This window comes from Orcinus orca, chromosome 1, assembly GCF_937001465.1.
Source record: "Orcinus orca chromosome 1, mOrcOrc1.1, whole genome shotgun sequence".
In the NCBI taxonomy this organism is placed as follows: domain Eukaryota; kingdom Metazoa; phylum Chordata; class Mammalia; order Artiodactyla; family Delphinidae; genus Orcinus; species Orcinus orca.
Window position 1 is genome coordinate 63,409,113 of NC_064559.1, and position 19,695 is coordinate 63,428,807.

At 39.8% G+C, this 19,695-nt stretch overlaps 1 protein-coding gene across 5 annotated transcripts in view; it reads right to left on the minus strand.

The window, feature by feature from the left end:
• Positions 1-19,695, minus strand: part of MAEL (maelstrom spermatogenic transposon silencer) — a 157,918-nt gene that overhangs the window by 83,011 nt on the left and 55,212 nt on the right. For 3 of the 5 annotated variants that reach the window (XM_049715909.1, XM_033427989.2, XM_004269705.4), the window contains 5 exons: positions 8,554-8,637; positions 8,214-8,306; positions 6,311-6,410; positions 5,226-5,381; positions 3,956-3,997 (listed from right to left, as the gene is read on the minus strand). In XM_049715909.1, coding sequence (XP_049571866.1) covers positions 3,956-3,997; positions 5,226-5,381; positions 6,311-6,410; positions 8,214-8,270 — 355 coding nt within the window. In that variant the 5' untranslated portion in view covers positions 8,271-8,306; positions 8,554-8,637. The other 2 variants (XM_049715920.1, XM_049715904.1) reach the window with 2 other exon arrangements.

Below are 19,695 nucleotides of genomic sequence, written 5' to 3' on the forward strand. Positions count from 1 at the left end.
AAGAAAATAAATATATCTTCATGGCCTTCAAGTAGAAGGGAAATCTTAAATAAGACCAAAAAACCCCACAACCATGATGGAAAAGATACATTTACTGAACTAAAAATAAAAACTTCTGTTCATTAAAATACACCATAGAGTAAAAAAATGCAAGGCACAAACTGCAAACAGGTATCTGCACACAATTAAAACAATCAATAAAAACATATTATAAACTTCCATAAACCAAAAAAAGATGAAAAACAATCCAATGGAGAAATGGGGAAAAGACATTGTTGAGTTAACAAAAATACAAGAAATATACAAAATATGTTAAATCAAAGTTCAAGCAAAATTAAATACACCATTTAAATATGTATTTATCATAAAATTATTCATAAAACAAAGGAACTAACACAAAATTCACAACAGTGGTTCTCTTAAGAGGGAGGATGAAATCAGGGAAAAATATAGGGGTCTTCAATGATAACAGCAATGTGCTATTTCTTCAGCTGATTGATAGCAGGTGCACTGCTGATCATTAATATTCTTTCCACCTTAAGTGAATGTTATGATGTTTTTGTGTATGAAGCTTCATTTTAAAAGCTGACAGACCTTTTGTACAGGAAGCTAAAAGCAGTTTCTAAGGCTTTGCTCCTTTTAAAGCAGAGCTTCTCTCTCAAAAATCATTAATTAGTGAAATAGATAGAAGCAGAGCTGCTCTGGGGAAGTGTGGGAGAATGAGATGGGCCCAAACCTCCTACCTCCTCCCCACTCCAACACACACATACAGAACCTGCACTCCCCTTCAGAGGAACATACGGGTTGGGGGGGGGGGAGTCTATCAAAATCTCTTCCAATCTTGAAATTCTTCAATATTATGTGCTAAACCATAATGCCCATGAAGCCTTCGCTTGATTTCACTGGTAACTACTTCTTAAAAGGCCAGATAGCACAGGAGCATTTGAAACATCTACATGCACATTCCTTAACTTCTAATCAAATTGTAACCACATCAAATTTTAATTGCTTCAGTGTGTTACTGTATGAAACACGGTCTTTTCCTAAATATCAGCTTGATTACACTAGCCTGGGCATTTTTAGTTATTATGTCGACATAGCTGTCACTCTAATACACTCATTTGTCTTATTTAACTGGCACATTTCTCAGGGTTATCAAATTGGCAATTTAAGACACGCTTAAATTGGTGAGCTCCAAGGATCTTAGGTTTCCTGAATGAAAAACATTGTGCTCAGTTTTAATTAGTCTGAAAAAAAACTCAAGAAAACATTCCTAGAGTCCTTAATAGGTTTGTTTCTAAGAACCACACTTTCTCTACGAATTGTGAAATTTTTCGCTCTAGTTCTGTGAAAAATACCAATGGTAGTTTGATAGGGATTGCATTGAATCTGTAGATTGCTTTGGGTAGTATAGTCATTTTCACAACGTTGATTCTTCCAATCCAAGAACATGGTATATCTCTCCATCTGTTTGTATCATCCTTAATTTCTTTCATCAGTGTCTTACAGTTTTCTATAAGACCTTTCTATACAGGTCTTTTGTCTTCTTAGGTAGGTTTATTCCTAGGTATTTTATTCTTTTTGTTCCAATGGTAAATGGGAGGATTGTCAACATCACTAACCATTAGAGAAATGCAAATCAAAACTACAATGAGGTATCACCTCACACCAGTCAGAATGGCCATCATCAAAAAATCTACAAACAGTAAATGCTGGAGAGGGTGTGGAGAAAAGGGAACCCTCTTGCACTGCTAGTGGGAATGTAAATTGATACAGCCACTGTGGAGAACAGTATGGAGGTTCCTTAAAAAAACTAAAAATGGAACTACCATACGACCCAGCAATGCCACTACTGGGCATATACCCTTAGAAAACCATAATTCAAAAAGAGTCATGTACCACAATGTTCATTGGAGCTCTATTTACAATATCCAGGACATGGAAGCAACCTAAGTGTCCACTGACAGATGAATGGATAAAGAAGATGTGGCACATATATACAATGGAATATTACTCAGCCATAAAAAGAAATGAAATTATTTGTAGTGAGGTGGATGGACCTAGAGTCATACAGAGTGAAGTAAGTCAGAAACAGAAAAACAAATACCATGTGCTAACACATATATATGGAATCTAAAAAAAAAAAAAACGGTTCTGAAGGACCTAGCAGGACAGGAATAAAGATGCAGATGTAGAGAATGGACTTGAGGACACGGGGAGGGGGAAGGGTAAGCTGGGATGAAGTGAGACAGTGGCATGGACATATATACACTACCAAATGTAAAACAGATAGCTAGTGGGAAGCAGCCAGATAGCACAGGGAGATCAGCTCAGTGCTTTGTGACCACCTAGAGGGGTGGGATAGGGAGGGAGAGAGGGAGACACAAGAGGGAGGAGATATGGGGATATATGTATATGTATAGCTGATTCACTTTATTATAAAGCAGAAACTAACACACCATTGTAAAGCAATTATACCCCAATAAAAATGTTAGAAAAAAAAGAACCACACTTTCTGTTAATCAGTTAATTTGGAAAGACTGTAAAAATAAGCCTTTAAAAATAATTTTTTTTTAAAATTTAATCAGAAACAAAATAAAGAGTAAAGGGACATTCTCACAAATGAGTGTCTGGCACATAGGGATTCCAATGCACTCATCAGATGAGCAAACCAGAAAAAGAACTTAAGTAAAAATGTGAAATTAATTCACCAGTTAAGTTTCTATTTTTGGTTTTACCACTACCTATTTTGTCAAATAACCTCAGACAATGTAACACTTGAGATTAGCTAGGTTCACACCTCAAAGTTACAACAGAATTTTTATTCTATAATTTTTTTCATTCAAAGCTACAAACTTACTAAAAAAAAACTGCCTTAAACTCCTTGTTCCAAGGCCTACAGCCCTGATCCCAGGCAAACAAAAAAAGGACTAGGACATATTTTTCACTAAGACTGGAAAAAACTCAAAGGACATAACCAAAAATGAGTCTAAAATATTCTCTTCACTTATAAAGAACAATATTATAAGTATTACAAAACAGCTGCTTGTTATGGCAGATTTGAAAAACTTATTTCTAATTTCAAACACTTCTACTGGCTAACTGCCTACATTTTTAAGAAAAAAACTGACATTTTGAATAAAACTTAAAAAGCAAACCTATTATCATGATTTTCATTTGAATCAAATAAGAAACTGGTTAAAATCTAGTTTCTAGAAAAGAGTACAAGAGCTTAGATATACAGTCACATCCTTTGGTTGCAAAATACTTAAAATAGAAACCCATTTTCCTCATCTGAAAAATTAATTCATAGCTGTTTTGCTGTATAACATTCTGTTATTTTTGAAGTATCAACTTTTTTTTTTTTTTTTTTTTGGCGGTACTCGGGCCTCTCACTGTTGTGGCCTCTCCCGTTGCGGAGCACAGGCTCCGGACGCGCAGGCTCAGCGGCCACGGCTCACAGGCCCAGCCGCTCCGCGGCATGTGGGATCCTCCCGGACCGGGGCACGAACCCGTGTCCCCTGCATCGGCAGGCAGACTCTCAACCACTGCGCCACCAGGGAGGCCCAGTATCAACTTTTTATCCCTTAATTTTGAATGGATATTCCTGTGAATGGCCCTAAATCTAGGTAACCTGATACCTGTTAAAAGACCTACCTATGCACCTGGTGGGTAAAAGCCGCTGATCTTCAAGCCAAACGATATAAGCAGAAAAAAAGAAGAAAATAAAAACACAATCTCCATAAAGGGAAAAGGATATTATCCTTTCATTCTATATAATTTTAAAGTTTTTGAGGATTACATACACCATCTACCACTTCTATGAAGATTCTCCAACAATAATTTAGGTTATTCTTCCCCCCAATCAATGTTTTATGTGTCTGCTTAAAGCAGCATCTTAACCAGGTACACACGTATTCAATGCCTATATTCTACCCCATTACTTTATACTTACTTGCAGCCTGACAATGAAACCGAAATCCTCGTGGAATTTCACCTGTAATACAAAATATTTTATTGAGAGAAGCAGAAATCTGGAAGCTCTCCGGTTGTGCTACAGTAATATTGCATAGGATAACCAAATCATAACATAGGTACTTGTTACTGCTATGTGAAATTACAGAAGATTAAACCCTCCTAGGGGACTTTTTTCCTAACCAAAGCTATTATGACTATCAAAGAATCTTGGTATATTGTCTAAGCTACTTTAAAAAGCAAGTTATTCCTCACAGAGAAAGAAATACTAGGTAAAGAAAATTTGTGCTAAAGGAATCTTAGCCAGGGGTCCACGAAGAGGCCACAGGGATTCATGAGGCCCTTGATATAGCAAGGTATTTACGTATTTCTTGGAGGAAAAAAGTCTCCAAATTCTATTTTTTAATGTTTTACACCCGTACAGAAAAAAGTAGTTTTTTGACATGTCCTAAGCAGCAACTCTCCTAAGTGTTAAGTAGGAAAATTTTTCTTGTTATCTCAAAACAAGGAAAAGTACTGGACTGTCCTAATGAATTTTAAAGCAATTGATAAAACTGAAGATGAAATTCTTCTTTTCCCAACCTCTTCTCCTTTACTCTTCCCCCTACACATCCCTCCCACTTACCTTTAAAGGTATAGTACTCCCTTAACTACTCTTTACCAACTTGGGAATTGAATCAAATCCTATGTCTTCATTACTAATTGCTTTTGATGGGGTGGAGTAGTAGGAAGAAAAAATAATGAGAATACCCGAGAGCCTATTAAATACTACGCTATTTCCATACCTTCTCATGTATTCCTTAGAACAGGCCTCCAATAGGCATTATCCCCAATTTATAGAGCTAATAGGTTCAGAAAGGATAAGTACTTTGCTCAAGGTTATAAGGCAATAGCAAGTTAAAAACTAGTGACTGTGGAGGTGAAGGATGGGGTAAAGAAAAGAGCAAAGGTATAAGAAGCTTTCAGGAAATTCTAAGATGTAAGACTGCAAATAAGCAAATAGCAGTCTACACATTTTTCAAGCATTCTATCCACCCAACTCTAATGCTTACTTGAGGTTAAAAGACTAAACCAAAAACTCTGTGTCAACACTTAGTTCTAAAGTTTTTCATCCAATTATTATGAAGTCCTGTGTTACATTTTAAGAACTTACCTACACAACTGCTTTTAATAAAAATACTATTATCAAATAAGGTCAATATAAAAAACAACTTTTAAAGATCTAGCATCTACTCTAACTGGCCACTTACCAGGATTTATAAAGCTGTGGAAATCTGCCATAATACCTTCTTGGAGAGAATATTTAACACAGCCTATTTCACAAGGGAGGAAGCGCTGTTCACAGTGAGGAGGTAGCTCGCCATGGCTAAAAATGTTCAAAAAATAAAAAATGCCTCCAAGGACAGCTTAAAAAAAATAAAAAAGACAACACGAAAAGATGAGCATTTCGCATTTACCCCTTTGACAAAACCAAAAGTTTTAGAACCTTTCTCCTTGTGTTCCTATATCCCTAAATGAGCTGGAAAAGAGAAAATAAACCAGCTATACCAGGTAAATTAATCAATTTTTATAATTACACTTATCAAGGATTAAAGTAGTAACCACTCTTTGCATGAAGTAACAAAATTATTCAAACTTGCAGCCAGCTCTACGTAATTTAGCTGTACATAAGCCCTGAATCTCAGGAATGACTTAAGAAAAGCTGTGACCCATACTCAAGAAATATAAGGCCTAGGTAAATAAAACCAAGTACAATCAGTGTAGAAAAACTGATATAAACTATGGACAATTTAGTTCACTCTTTACTTTTTACCAATATACACAAGACCACTTACAGATTCTCTAAAGAAAGAAAGAAATGTGAGAATGTAAGGAGGTATTATTTACCAGGATTGGCCACACTTAAGACTGCTGAAGATTAAATTTTTAACAAAGAACATATTTAATAAAAAACAGCCAGAAGGAATAGGAAGGACTCTGATTAGCTATGTTTTTATCTAGGCTAGCTCAATTTATCTTTACTTTTATAACAAGTGTATGTAAGTGTCTAGCTATAAACACTTAAATCCAAAAGTATGTTTAATAACATATGAAGTGGTAGAAAACGAGACCAGATTTTTGCAAAAAAAAAAAAAAAAAAAAAACTCCAGTGTTACTTCAACGAAAGCACATTACCCGATCTTTTACAACTTTAGTGCCATCGTGTTCAAACACCTGTAGTCAATTACTTTGAAAGGCAGAATCAAAATGAACAGAACACACGTTTACTGATCAATATATCATAGTATTTTAAGCACCCAAATTTATCTAAGCAAACATTTTAGGATTACTCTACCTTGATCACTTTTTAGAGACAAGCCTGACATATCCAGGGGTGAAACATTCTGCTTTGGTACAAGCATGCCTGGCCTCCTCAGTGGGGTGGAAACAGGTTTCTAAAGAAAAAGGTAATCATTGACCACATACTTAAACTCCCGCTGGGCACTTTATACCATATATTTAAATTTAGTAAAATAACTGCAAAACAACCCACAGATTACTTTGGTAACCTCTCCATGCCAACAAACCCAATGAGTATATAAATAAATAATCGTCAACAAAACCAACACCCAAAGGCAGACAATGGCAAAAATCTATAAATATTTTGTATCAAAAGGCTGAGTGGTAAATAACCACTCCAATTACTGCTGAAAGCCATTTGCCCACTACTGATAATCTAAACTAATCCTACTGGGTCACACAATACATGCCTGTCCAGTGGCCAAAAAAATATCATTTCCCAGGACTTCCCTGGTGGCGCAGTGGTTAAGAATCCACCTGCCAATGCAGGGGGACACGGGTTCGAGCCCTAGTCCGGGAAGACCCCACATGCTGCGGAGCAACTAAGCCCGTGCGTCACAACTAGAGCCCACGAGCCACAACTACTGCAGCCCGCGTGCCTAGAGCCCGTGCTCCGAAACAAGAGAAGCCACCGCAATGGGAAGCCTGCGCACCACAACAAAGAGTAGGCCCCGCTCACCGCAACTAGAGAAAGCCCGCGCACAGCAACAAAGACCCAATGCAGCCCAAAAATAAATAATTTAAAAAAAAAAAACATTTCCCAAAGTACTCTAATATTATTTGTTCTTCACTCAAAGTAAAAACCAGATTGTGCTGACTCCAAGTCTCAATGACGTAAACATACAACATGGCTTTCATTTTGAGGGGAGATGTCTTAAGACACTGTAGTGAGAAGAAAAAAAAAAATTATGGTTTACAAGTACAAATTCAACTGATTAGAGCGTCTACTCAAACATAAAGCCATAAAATAAAAATCTCTCAAACCTAAAACAAGCAAAACTCTCTCGAATTTCAATCCAATATTAACAGTTTATAATAAGAATAGAATTTTTGCTATGTAAGAATGGGAAGAACACAGAGGGAGGGGGGAAATTCCACAATTACCTTGCCTTTTCTTGATATGAATCAGCACCAAATTTTATTTAGTGCTTTAACATCCTGCTACACACAAATTAACCCAAATAAACTTTATACAACTCTTACCTGTAAGACACAAACGTTCACAAACATCCATAAATCTTGTTATTTCCATACTTTAAACACAGGAACTGGCCTTGTTCCAGGTGTCATTCAAAAAGAGAGAGGGGGGGTCTTCCCTGGTGGCGCAGTGGTTGAGAGTCCACCTGCCGATGCAGGGGACACGGGTTCGTGCCCCGGTCCGGGAAGATTCCCACAGGCCGCGGAGCGGCTGGGCCCGTGAGCCATAGCCGCTCAGCTTGCGCGTCCGGAGCCTGTGCTCCGCAACGGGAGAGGCCACAGCAGTGAGAGGCCCGCATACCGCAAAGAAAGAAAAAAAAAAGGAGAGAGGGGACCAAACTACTTTCAAACATTTGAAAAAGGGTTCTTAAATCATAAAGGAGTTGAAAGAGACCCTTAGAGGTCACCTAGTACAAACTCTAAATATCAACGCTCCCTTTGCTAATCACGGTCTACTGGGTGCAGGTTTTCTAATGGGATTTTCCCTGGCCTTCACCATCAAATGATACCCAGGTGTGCCCTAGTACCGGAGCCTGCCATTTTTTTTAGCAGGCATTCTCTTACATGAGGAAAAATTGAAAAACTCTTCTTTGCATTCACCCAAATCACCCAGTCATCTACCATTGACATTCACTCATCCAGCATTTACTGAGCATGCCTACGTGCAAGGCAGGTGACTGCTCTTCTCTGGCTAATTTTACCTGCTTCTCCGAAGGCCCAGAGTTCTTCCCCTGGGCGGCTCTCCACTCTCGAGCCATTTCTGCATATTTCTTCTTTTCCTCCTCCCTCAGGAGCTTGAGGAGATAGAAGGGGGAGACAAGCAGCAGCAGTGAGGGCCTACTGCCCAGGGCCCAGCCTGTAGATGCCTGCACATTACAGGGAAGCGGAAGCGGCGTCGGTTGCCCTGAGCCGCGGAAGGGTGGGGGTGGGGGTGTCCCTCCCCCTCCAGGAGGGGCCCAGGGGTCACTGGCCTCCTCGAGTCTTGTTTCCCTCCTATTTGCTCAACCGCCCGACCCTCGGCTCACTGGCCTCCAGCCTTACCGCCCAGTCAGCGGAACAGTAGGGGATGGCGTCAGCGACGTGAGCCACGGGCAGGCCTCTCCGCCGTAGTTCGGGGATCTTCTCCTGCACGAAGAAATAGTAGGAATTGCGACTGGCCCTGCGGTTAGGCATAGCGGGCGTGGTACAGGCCTCAAGGCGGGCCAGAGACAGTGCCACCCTCACCCGCCCTCGTCCAGCTCACGCTCTTTAGTAACCGAGGTGGAGGCCTGCGCGCGCAAGTCCGCAGCTCTCAGCCAATCAGGGCACGGTGCGCAGGCGCATTGGCCTCACCAGGAGAAAAACAGCCCGAGACCGTAAGATTCCCCCTCTTGCGGCCTTGGGGGCGGGTGGGGGCGGGGAGAGGTCACAGGTGAGGAGTATTCTGATTGTCTGGCATGAGTCGTTGGCGGAGGTCTTATCACCTGGAAGGCTTGGAGCAATTTCGGTATATTATTGCGTAACATCCATCAAAATAGGTAGAGAGAAAGAGGACCAGCAAGTGCTTCAGATTCTTCGATGTTTTAGAACTGTAAGGGGCCAAATCTGTGCTGAGAATTGTGAAAGGTATTGGGTGGGGGGACAGAGTGAGGAACACGACTAACGATCTTTTCCCTCAAGAAGTTTACAATCTAAGGATGAGGGAGGCGGGTAAGATGATGAAAACCACCAGTATGATTTGATTTGGGTTTTCCCCATTCTTAAATGGCATTAGTGTTTCAAAGAACATGGTTTTTAAAAACGCAGTTTTTCTTAAGTGTTTGGAAGGAAACATACAGTAAGAGGCTGAGATTTTAAATAATGTCTTTGAATAAAGTTTTATAGATTTCCTCATAAAGGTCTGGTTTCTTTATTTATTTTTTGGTTGTTTTATTCCTAGAATATATTTGGAACTATTATATGTATTTCTTTTTTCCATTATATTTTCTAATTAGTTAACGCTGGTGTGTAGAGAAGGTATTGATTTTAGTGTTAATCTTGTGTATTTAGTCACCCTGCTGAGCTCTCAAATTGGTTCAAATAGTGCCAGTCGATTTTCTTGGATTTTCTAGTAATATGTGCTTCCCGCAGAAATTCCTATCTGTGTTCAGTTTATTGAGTATGTGTATACGTGTTGTATGTATATGTTTTAAAATCAAGAACAGGAGTTGAAATTTTATTAAATGCTTTTTGTGCATCTTTTCAGATGACTATATGGTTTTATCCTTTAATTGGTTAGCTCAATAAATGATATTGCTAGATTTTTGTAAAGTTAAAGCATCCTACCATTCCTACTACTATAACCTCTTATTGATCATGTTTGGCATTGCTTATTTTTTAAAGCATACTTAATGTGGGATTTTTGCTTCCTTGATTGAAGTGATATTAAATTACAGATTTTTTTCATGATATCCTTACAAAATGTTGGTATCAACGTTGTAATAGCCTCATAAAATGAACTGCTATCTTTTTCTCTGTTCACTTTGAACAACAGATGGAATTATCTATTCCTGGACACTTTGGTAGAACTTCACTAGTAAAACTCTTTGATCATAGTATATCTTTGGAGGGTGGGGTTGACCTTTGATTACCATTTCAATACTTTGCATGGTTATTAGTCTTTTCAGGTTCCCTACTTTTCCTTCAACCAATTTTGGTAATTCATTACTTTTTATAAAATTGTCTATTTCATTTAGGTTTTCATTTATATTGCTGTAAAATGTTGGCAAGAATGTGACACAACTAGAATTTTCATACAGTGGCAGTTTCTTACAAAGTTACACATACATTTATCATAGGACCAAGAACTTCCACTCATTTAGGAGAAATGAAAAAATATATCCCCCTGGAAATGAATTTCATAGCAGCTCTATTTATAAGAGCCCCAAACTGGACAACCCAAGTGTTTCAATAAGAGATGAACTGATTTAAAAATTGTGGTATATCCATAGTAGACTGCTACTCAGGAATGAAATGCAATGAACTATTGATATTCAACATGGATGAATTTCAAGATAATTTTGTTGAATGAAAAAAGGCATACATAAAAGGATAGATACTGTATGATTCCACTTATACAAAACTCAAGAAAAGGCAAAACTATCATTTAGAAATCAGATCAGCAGTTACCTAGGGCCAAGAGGTAGACAAAGGGGATTGACTGAGAACTGACAAGAGAACTCCTGGGTTGTCAGAAATACCTTGGTTGTGGTGGTAGTCGTTACAGGTGGCATATAGTTGTCAAAACTCCTCAATACATTTAAAAGGTGTGCATTTTATTGTGTGTAAATTATACTTCAATGAAGTTGATTTAAAAAACAAAATTTATTGGCATAAAATATTTGCTTGTAATTTAAAATATACATAATTCCTAATGTTATTTATACCTTGTCTTTTTCCTCTTAATACTTGCCAAAGTTTATTTTATTGATCTTAAAAAAAACAACTTTGGGTTTTATTGATGAACTTTACAGTTTTCCTATTTCTTTTTATTTCTGCTTTTAAGTTTACAGAGTCCCTCTTTCTATTACTTCAGGCTAGTTTGTGGTTCTTTTTATAGTTTCTTGAATAAAAAACTTCAAGTATTTTCAATTTCTGTTTACTATCTTTCTAGTTTTCTTATTTTTCCTTTTTCTGCTTTAGTTGAATTGATCAGTTATTTTTTGCTCTACTTTCTCTTACATTGGTTTCAAGTTATGCATTCTATTTTGCTTCATTCAGTAGCTACCCATATTTTTAAGACACTTGTTTTATTTTATTTTTTTAAGACACTTGTTTTAAAACATATTTTTATAACAACTTATACAGTTAATAGGTACCCATTACCTATTAGACAAATAGACCTATTCTTCCCAAATAGACAAGAAGCTTAGAAAGCTATTGCTTCCCCTCACTTAGTATCCCAACCCACTGCTCCACCACCCCATTGCCATCTCCCATGTTATTATCTGGGATTTTAGTTCCAGACTGCTTTTTTATACCAATGTTGAGACATGATGGAAGTACAGTAAGTTAAATACGTATATCTAAAGCACACAACTTGATGAGCTTTAACATATGTGTACGGCTGTGAAACCATCACCACCATCAAGATAATGAACATATCCACCCCCAAAAGTTTCCTCACTACCCCCCTTAGGCTGCTTAAAGTTGTCCCATAGTTCACTAATATTCTTTTCATTTTTTTCCCTTCAGTATTTGTTCTTTGCATTTTATTTTGCATTTTCTACTGCTATTTCTTCATGTTTACTAATCTTTTCATCTGTAGTGTCTAATTTGTTACTAATCCCATCTAGTGTATTTTTTTGTATCAAATCATTTAGTTTTCATCTTCAGAATTTGATTTAAATCTTTTTTATATCTTCTATATTTCTACTTAACATGGTCTATCTGTCCTCTGCCTTTAACATGGAATGTAGTTATAATAAGGAATATAGTTATAATAAGTACTAAATGTCTTTGCCTACTCATTTCATCATCTGTCATTTCTGGGTCTGTTTCTATTGGTTGATTTTTCTCCTTATTATGGGTTGTATTTTGTCCTGCTTCTCTGTAAGCTTGGCAATGCTTGGTTGGATGACGGTTGTAAATTTTACCCTGTTGAATGCTGCATATTTTTGTATTCTTATAAATATTCTTGTGCTTTGTGTTATGTTATTTGGAAACAATTTTAGTCTAGTTTTTCCTCCTTTTGAGGTTTGCTTTTATGCTTTGTTATTCGGAATCAGAGCAACCTTTAGGACTAATTTTCTCCTCTGCTGATATAACACCCTTCTGAGTACTCTTCCTGACAACCCATGAATTTAGAGGTTTTCCCACTTTGGCTAATGGAAACACGGACTATTTCTAGCCCTGTGTGAATTTCAAGGATTGTTCCTTCTAATCCTTTCACGTTGTTCTTTCCCTGGCACTGTATAGTTTCCTCCCACACATGCACTGATCAGTATTCAGCTGGAGCTCCAAGGGAGATCCTCAGCAGATTTCCAGAGCTTTTTCTTCGTGCTGCTCTCTCTGTCTGGTACTCTGCCCTGTGAACTCTAGCCACCCTGGCCTACCAGACACCCAACACCATCTCCTTAACCCAGGGAGACCACAGGACTCTGCCTAGGTTACCCCTCTTGATGCTGCATTCTGGATCCTCTCTCTGGGCAACAACCTGGGGCAATCACAGGGCTAACCCTGTTTCTGTTCTTTCAAGGATTACTCATCTCTGCTTCCTGATGTCCAGTATCTGAAAACATTGTTTCATATATTTTAACCAGTTTTTTAGTTGTTTCAGGCTGCTGGATAAATTCATTTCCTGTTACTCCATCTTGGCCAAGATCGCTTTATCTTATTTTAAAAATTCAAAAGAATATTTGGATTTAACTGTTAAATGTTTAAATAGGTGATCGGAGGCAAACCTCTCCGAGGAGGTGCCACTTAAAATGAGAAAGGATGCAAAGGTACGGAGCTAGTCATGCGAAGAGCTGAAAGAAGAGCATTCCAGACAGAGGGAACAGCACATGAAAAGGCCTCACGCAATAAAGAATTTGTTGAATCCTCAGAACAGATGGAAGACTGGTTGGTGTTGCTGAAGTGTATCCAGTCAGGTGGAGAGTGGTGCATGCTGAGGATAGAGTGACCAGCAGAGATGTGGGCATGGCCAGTGTCAGGGGTGCAAGTATTACTCTAAGGACGTGGGTGGTCATTTAAGGGATTTTTTTAAAGTGTCATTATATAGTTTACAGTTTAAGAAGGTCACTCTTGATGCTACTCGGAGAACAGGTTCAAATTAGCAAGAATGGTCACGAGGAGATGAGTTAGGAGGCTTCTTCAGGAGTCCACGTGAGATGATGATGACCTAGAACAGAGACATGGAGCAGACATGGAGAGGTGAGGACGGTTTCAATTGTACTTTGTGGAAAAACAGAACTAGCTGATGGATTGGCTGCAGAAGTAAGAGAAAGGGAGGAATCCTAGGGTTTCGACTCGGGTAACCCAGTGGCAAGTGGTGTCTTTTTGTAAAATAGCGAGGACTGTGCTAGTGCCAAAGAGGGTCCAACGCTCCTCATAATTCTATTACCTCCTCCTCTCCTTCTTTGATACAATTGATTTTTTTTCCAGTTTTACTTAAGTAAAGTCCTATGTAAACAGAACAGTTTTTCTCTTTTTCCAACCACATTGATCTTCCTATTCAGAAATTCTAGAGGGGGGCAGGTTTTTGTTGGGGCCGGAGGGATCAAGAATCCAGTTATGGACATGTTACTTTTGAAATGCCTATTTATACAGTCAAGTGGAGATGTCAAGCAGGCAATCGGCTAAGTCTGGAGCTCTGGGCTAGAGATAGAATTTGGAAGTAAGCCACATAAAGCTGGTACTTAAATTCATGGAAATAGATGCGACTGCTTAGGCTGAGAGTGAAGAGAGGAAAAACGGATCCAGGATGGAGTCCTGAGGAACACCAACATTTAGAAGTCAGTTAGAAAAAGAAAACCCAGGAAAGGTAAGGAAGAAGGAATGTCTGAGGAAGCAGGGAGAAAACCACGGAAACTAAGAGAAGAGTTGCTGAGAGGAAGTGCTTCATTCATTTAACAAATATTAAGAGTCTGCTGAGTGCTAGGCTCTATTTCAGGCACGATAATAAGTTGAACAGAACAAACCTAATAATGAGGAAGGCAGACAATAAAGAAAGAAACAACTATGTATATAATAAGATGTCTGAACATCTTATTGGACAATAAGTCCAATGAAGAAAGATAATACAGGATAAGGGAATAGGGACGGATGGAGGGGACAATTTTAGGGCGGTCAGAAGAGCCTCTATTTGAAGAAATGAAATTTAAGCAAACACTGGAAGTGAGGAAGCAAACCATGAAGATGTCAGGCAAAGAGCGTTCCAGACCAAGGGAGTAGAAAGTGCAAAAACTCCAAGGTGGGCACACGTCAGGGGTGTTTAAGGAATAGCAAAGTAAGTCTGTGGTTGGAGTGAAGTGAGCAAGGGGGAGAGCAGAGAGGATATTGCAGAGGGAGCTTGGGCCAAATCATGCAGGGCTTATAAGGTCACTGTGAGGATTTTCGATTTCAGTCTAAAGGGGTGAGAAGCCATTGGAAATTTGGATGGCTTCTACTTTTTTTTTTTTTAAATATTAAGTATGAGGTGTGATTTTCAGCTGAGCATTATGAAACCACCCCAAAAGAAAGAGCATTTTAGGAAAATGTTTTTCCTCATGCTATTTTTGTCCTGATGCTAGTTTAAATTAAGGCCCTGACAGTACGGTTAACGTGCATCCTCCAACCCGTGCTAATAATAATAGTAATAATAGCTAACATTCATTGAAAGCTACCGTGTCAGACTCCCTGCTAAACACTGCACAGCGTAATCTCGTCTCTCCTCTTCATAACAACCCTATGAAATAGATTCAATGATCATCCCCATTTTGCAGAGTGAGAAATTGAGGCTCAGAGTGGTAAAGTGCCTTCCCCAGGCCACACAGCCCATGAGCGGCTCTGACCTCTGTGAGACCCCCGCTTCTTTGACATAAGTATTCCAAGTTGTTCATTATAGGTGCTCAAGGATGTTTATTACACGGTGCTTTGCCAAAGCAAAAAAGGGGAATTTCCAAGTTCCCCATCATCTCTAGATATTGCCTGAATGCACACCACATTCTTGAGTAACTCACCCTGAAGTCTGGTGATTCCTTGGCTTGCTCAGTCTATACACACGCAACCTGTTGTCAGGTCACGTGGATTCTACTTCTTGTGTCTCCCTGTAATGTCTCTCTTACATACTATTTGCTTCTCATTCCTGCCACGCTATAGCTTAGTTCTGGTACTTGTTCCTTCTTGGGCTCTTGTGATGAGCTCTCCCATGGAAGAGGCCTCTGCCTGTTGTCTCTCTTTCCACCAATACATCCTACATCCTGTGGCCACAATAACTTGGCTGACATACAGGTCTGATCTTGTTCTTCTGCTTAGATATCCTTATGGGTGGTCCAATGCCTGCAGAGTTCAGTCCAGACCTGATAGCCTGGATCACCTTGGTCCGACCTCAGCCAACTTTTCCAGCCTCATTGCTGACTCATATTCCTGGCAGCTGGCCCCACTCTCATCTCGGCCCACTGCTTATGCATCTGCACTACCTCCTGCTCCATTTCTGCTTTTAGAAATTCTGCCCAGATCATGTTTAAGACTTAGCTCAGGGGTCACCTTTTCATGAAGACATCTCTGACCAGCACTCCAGACGGGTAACTGACCCCTCTCCCTTTGTTCCCAAACCATACCTAGAACATGTCCTAATATGGGCCCTGTCACACTATCACATTTAAAGGCCATGTGTCTGTCTCTCCCCCACCCCAACACACACACACACACACACACACACACACACACACACACACACACACATGGCTACAACTCAACTGTAAGCTCTTTGACAGAAGAGGCTATGACTCATTTGAATTCCTACTCATCTTGAATTTCTAGACAGCATAGTATCTAAAATACAGTAGGTGCTCAGTGAATGTGTATGGAATAAATAAATGAATGAATTCAAGAGAGAAGAGAAGATGAGGAAAAGGGAAGAAGGCCCTGGAACAGGTTGTAATTAATTAGACAGAAATACATATTGATCATCTCTGTGTATAGGGCACCCACTCAGAATCGGGTAGGAGTACAGAATTAACGATTCAAGAGAGAGCCTCACCCCCCAACTCCAACACAAAGGTCAAGGCTTCTGTTCTTTAACACTAGCTTTCCAGGGCCCGCAAATGACCCTTCCGTTGCTAGAGCTGCTTCCCTTCGTGCTGTTCAGTGTTCTGACTCTGTTGTTCCAGCTGCCTTACCTGCCTGTTTTCTGGGGGTGAGGTCATTGGATGACATACTTATTCTGGCTCACTTCCCTCTCTTGGGCTCTGTCTTTGACCCGTGCCAGGGGAGAAGGCCTCTAGGAGAATGCTTAGGGCTGAGAAGCAATCTTCTGGCTTAATCGCCAAGACCTAGAATCCAAAGCCTGGATAAAATACAGAAAGACAGGCCCCCTTCATCATTCCCCCTTTGGGCTAAAGGATGCTGCTTGATCACTGGAATCTGCTCTGCTGCTAATCTGGGGGGCTGTTGATGCTGTGCTGGTTTCCTAAGGAGGCTAACACTTAAACAAAAACAAAAGCAGAAACTGGAGATAGGGCTTCTAAAAGAGAAGCAGCCTTACTTCATCTTTGGCTCTGTAACTCACAGAGAAATTATAGGATGAACTGTCAGTCACTAAGGGCTCCCAGGGCTTCAACTGCTCATAATTAACTTGATTAACAGCTCATGATTGAGACAGAATGAGTGCAGGTGTACATTTGGGGGCTTTGTATCTGGCTAAAGATACAGGCCTGATAAAACACCCGTCACACCTTCCTGGTGACTCTCTCCTTCCTCCAGGGATGTCCTAGAGACTGAGTAAATTGTGGCACAGCTGTATCTTTTGTCCAAGCAACTCTTTCTTCATTGTAGAACTATTAGAGCATGTAGAAAATCTAAAGAAGAAAATATAAATGAATGACTATCCTACCTGAGATAACCATTATTACTCTTTTGTTGCTTCCATCATCTCTTTTAAATACATTTTCCACATTTGAGACCATGCCCTAAATATAGTTTGATGTTCTGCTCTTTTTGTCTGCACATTATCCTTGGGTAGACCTCTGTGGGGAAAGCATAGAGAGCTAGCTCAGGTGGGAGCCGCCTACCATTGGTGGGGTCTGGCCTCAGCACGGGGCAAGCAGACATCATGGAATTCTGCCCCCACTGCACCACCGCAGTTTGATTTGAAGCCTGAGACAGCACGCTCTTGGGTTAAATCTGCTTCAAGTATGTGAAATTTTCAGTACATGCTCCCAATCTTTTACTTATTATATACTTACCACTGTTCTTGGCAGTAGAGCTTTTTAAATTCTTTGGCATCATGTGCTTTATATTTGCATTTCCTTTCTTTAAAGCATTTTCTTAATGAAACAATTTATTCTGCAATATGAAATGGCTTCCAGATTGAAAATGTTTCCAGTTTCCAGTACAGGGTGCCTAGAGTCTCCAGTATTTGTTTGTTTGTTTGTTTATTTTAGTTTATCACTTTAATTTAGATTTTTGTAAAAAAATTATAATTCATTGCAGGTGGTTTTGAAGATATGGGGGATGGGGAACATTAACAAACTGAAAAGGTAGCACAAGGGAAGGAAAGAGGAACAAAACTTAGGTAAGAAACATGGTATCTGTTTTAAAGTCACACCTCATGGATTCCTCCTGGAAGAACAGATCAGAGAGAAGTAGAAATGTGATATTATCTGTGTGCTTTAAAAAGATCTACGTTCAGCAGAATTCATGTGCATGCATGCCTATGTGCCTGCAATGAAATCATGTTTTAAAGAGGATTCAGCTGCATTATATTTATAACTATGTGGTTGCTACCAGCTACCAGCCTGTCTCCTTGCGGTGGTTCACTTCTCTTTTCTCCATGTCCTAATTCTGTTCTAAAGGGTGCAACTTTGGCAAAGCCGCCCGTCAGTCCACACCCACTCCCCATCACATACAATTCCAGCTGTGGCTTCCTGGGAATCCTGATCTGGTCCCACACAGGCCTATATTCTGACATTTTGTCTCTGGTTGCAGCAGAACGTTTGAAGTGTTGGGGATCCGGACCCTTCCCTTGGCGGTGAAAAATTCATCTCTATGGGGGTCCTGTCCCATTTGGCCAGGATAAACGGACCACTGGAGCTTAACCAGATCTGAATCTGAGGCTCATTTGCAAACATCAACTCAACAGCCTCCCAGAAAAACAAAAAAGTGATTAAGTAATGCTTCTTAAACATTAGTGAGCTTCAGAAGAATGTGAGGAAGGCAGTTAAAATGCAGATTTCCAGGTCCCACCCAGAATTTCTGATCTCATAGTTCTTAGTAGAGACTGGTAATCTGCATTTAAGCAAACACTTTTATGTGATTCTGATGCCGAAGTTCAAACACCACACTTGGAAGAGCACCAGGGTTCTGATGTCATATCCTGCTACCTCCACCAATACAGCAAAATAATACCATTGTCCCACCCTCCTCCTACCTCCATCCTTTAGGCTGCATGTTTTGAATCATCAGGTGTACCCTTAAAGTTCCTCTTAACCCTCCATCACCTTGGTAATAACATGCATTAGGGAGGGGTACACACCATGATTTAGTCCAGTTTAGCATCTCCTTAGGGATGGCCCAGGCTCCACCCCCTCAGGAAGATGCTGATCAACCGTATCTCTCTAGCTAGAAGATAGACATGCAGTGTGCTACACAGAAAATACATTCCCTGGATGGTGGACCAGGCCCCTGCATTCTATGATCCACTCTGGCACAAACTCTTCCCCAAGTGCCCTGACTCCTTGCTGACAAACAAACACCAAGCACACATTCAAAGCTCACTTCTGTGGGCTCTCCCTTTCCACTTTCCATGCACATCCAGGTTCCCTTAGCTTAGTCCATCCCCCATTCCCCATTTCCAATTTCTCAACTCTAATGTCCAAGTTTTGCATAAAATACCATCGTTATGTATGCTTAAATACTAAACACTATTCAAACTCTTATGCTGTGTGTTCATGGGCACATATGCATATACACACACACACAGTAAATGTGTGTAAATAATTTGTAGATGATACAAATACATCATCATATCAACCCTCTGGTCTAGATGTCAGTTTTTTTTTTTTTTTAGATGTCAGTTTTATAGTGCAAAGGGAATATGCTTTGAGCCACAAGATCTCAGTTCAAATCCTACCTTTGCCACCTGCTAGCTACCTGATCTTAAGATGATTAAATTCTCTGGGCCTGAGTTTCCTCATTAGGATTAACCGAGAAAGCTTGTGAAACATCTAGGACTGCGTCTAGAACCTAATAGGAAACCCACAAATGTTAGGTATCTCCTTTATTTCGATTTTCCCCTTCCTTCCTTCCTTCCTTCCTTTCTTCCTTCCTCCCTCCCTTCCTTCCTTCCTTCCCTCCTTCCTTCCTTCTTTTGTATATGAAAGAAAATAATCCTCCAAATTTCTCTCACACAGCATATTAGTCAGGGTTCTTAATTGCAAGCTTCAGAAATCATCTCTGGCCAAAATAAGCAAAGAGAGAATTTACAAGAGGATATGGGGTGGCTCACAGAATTGCCAGGAAGTC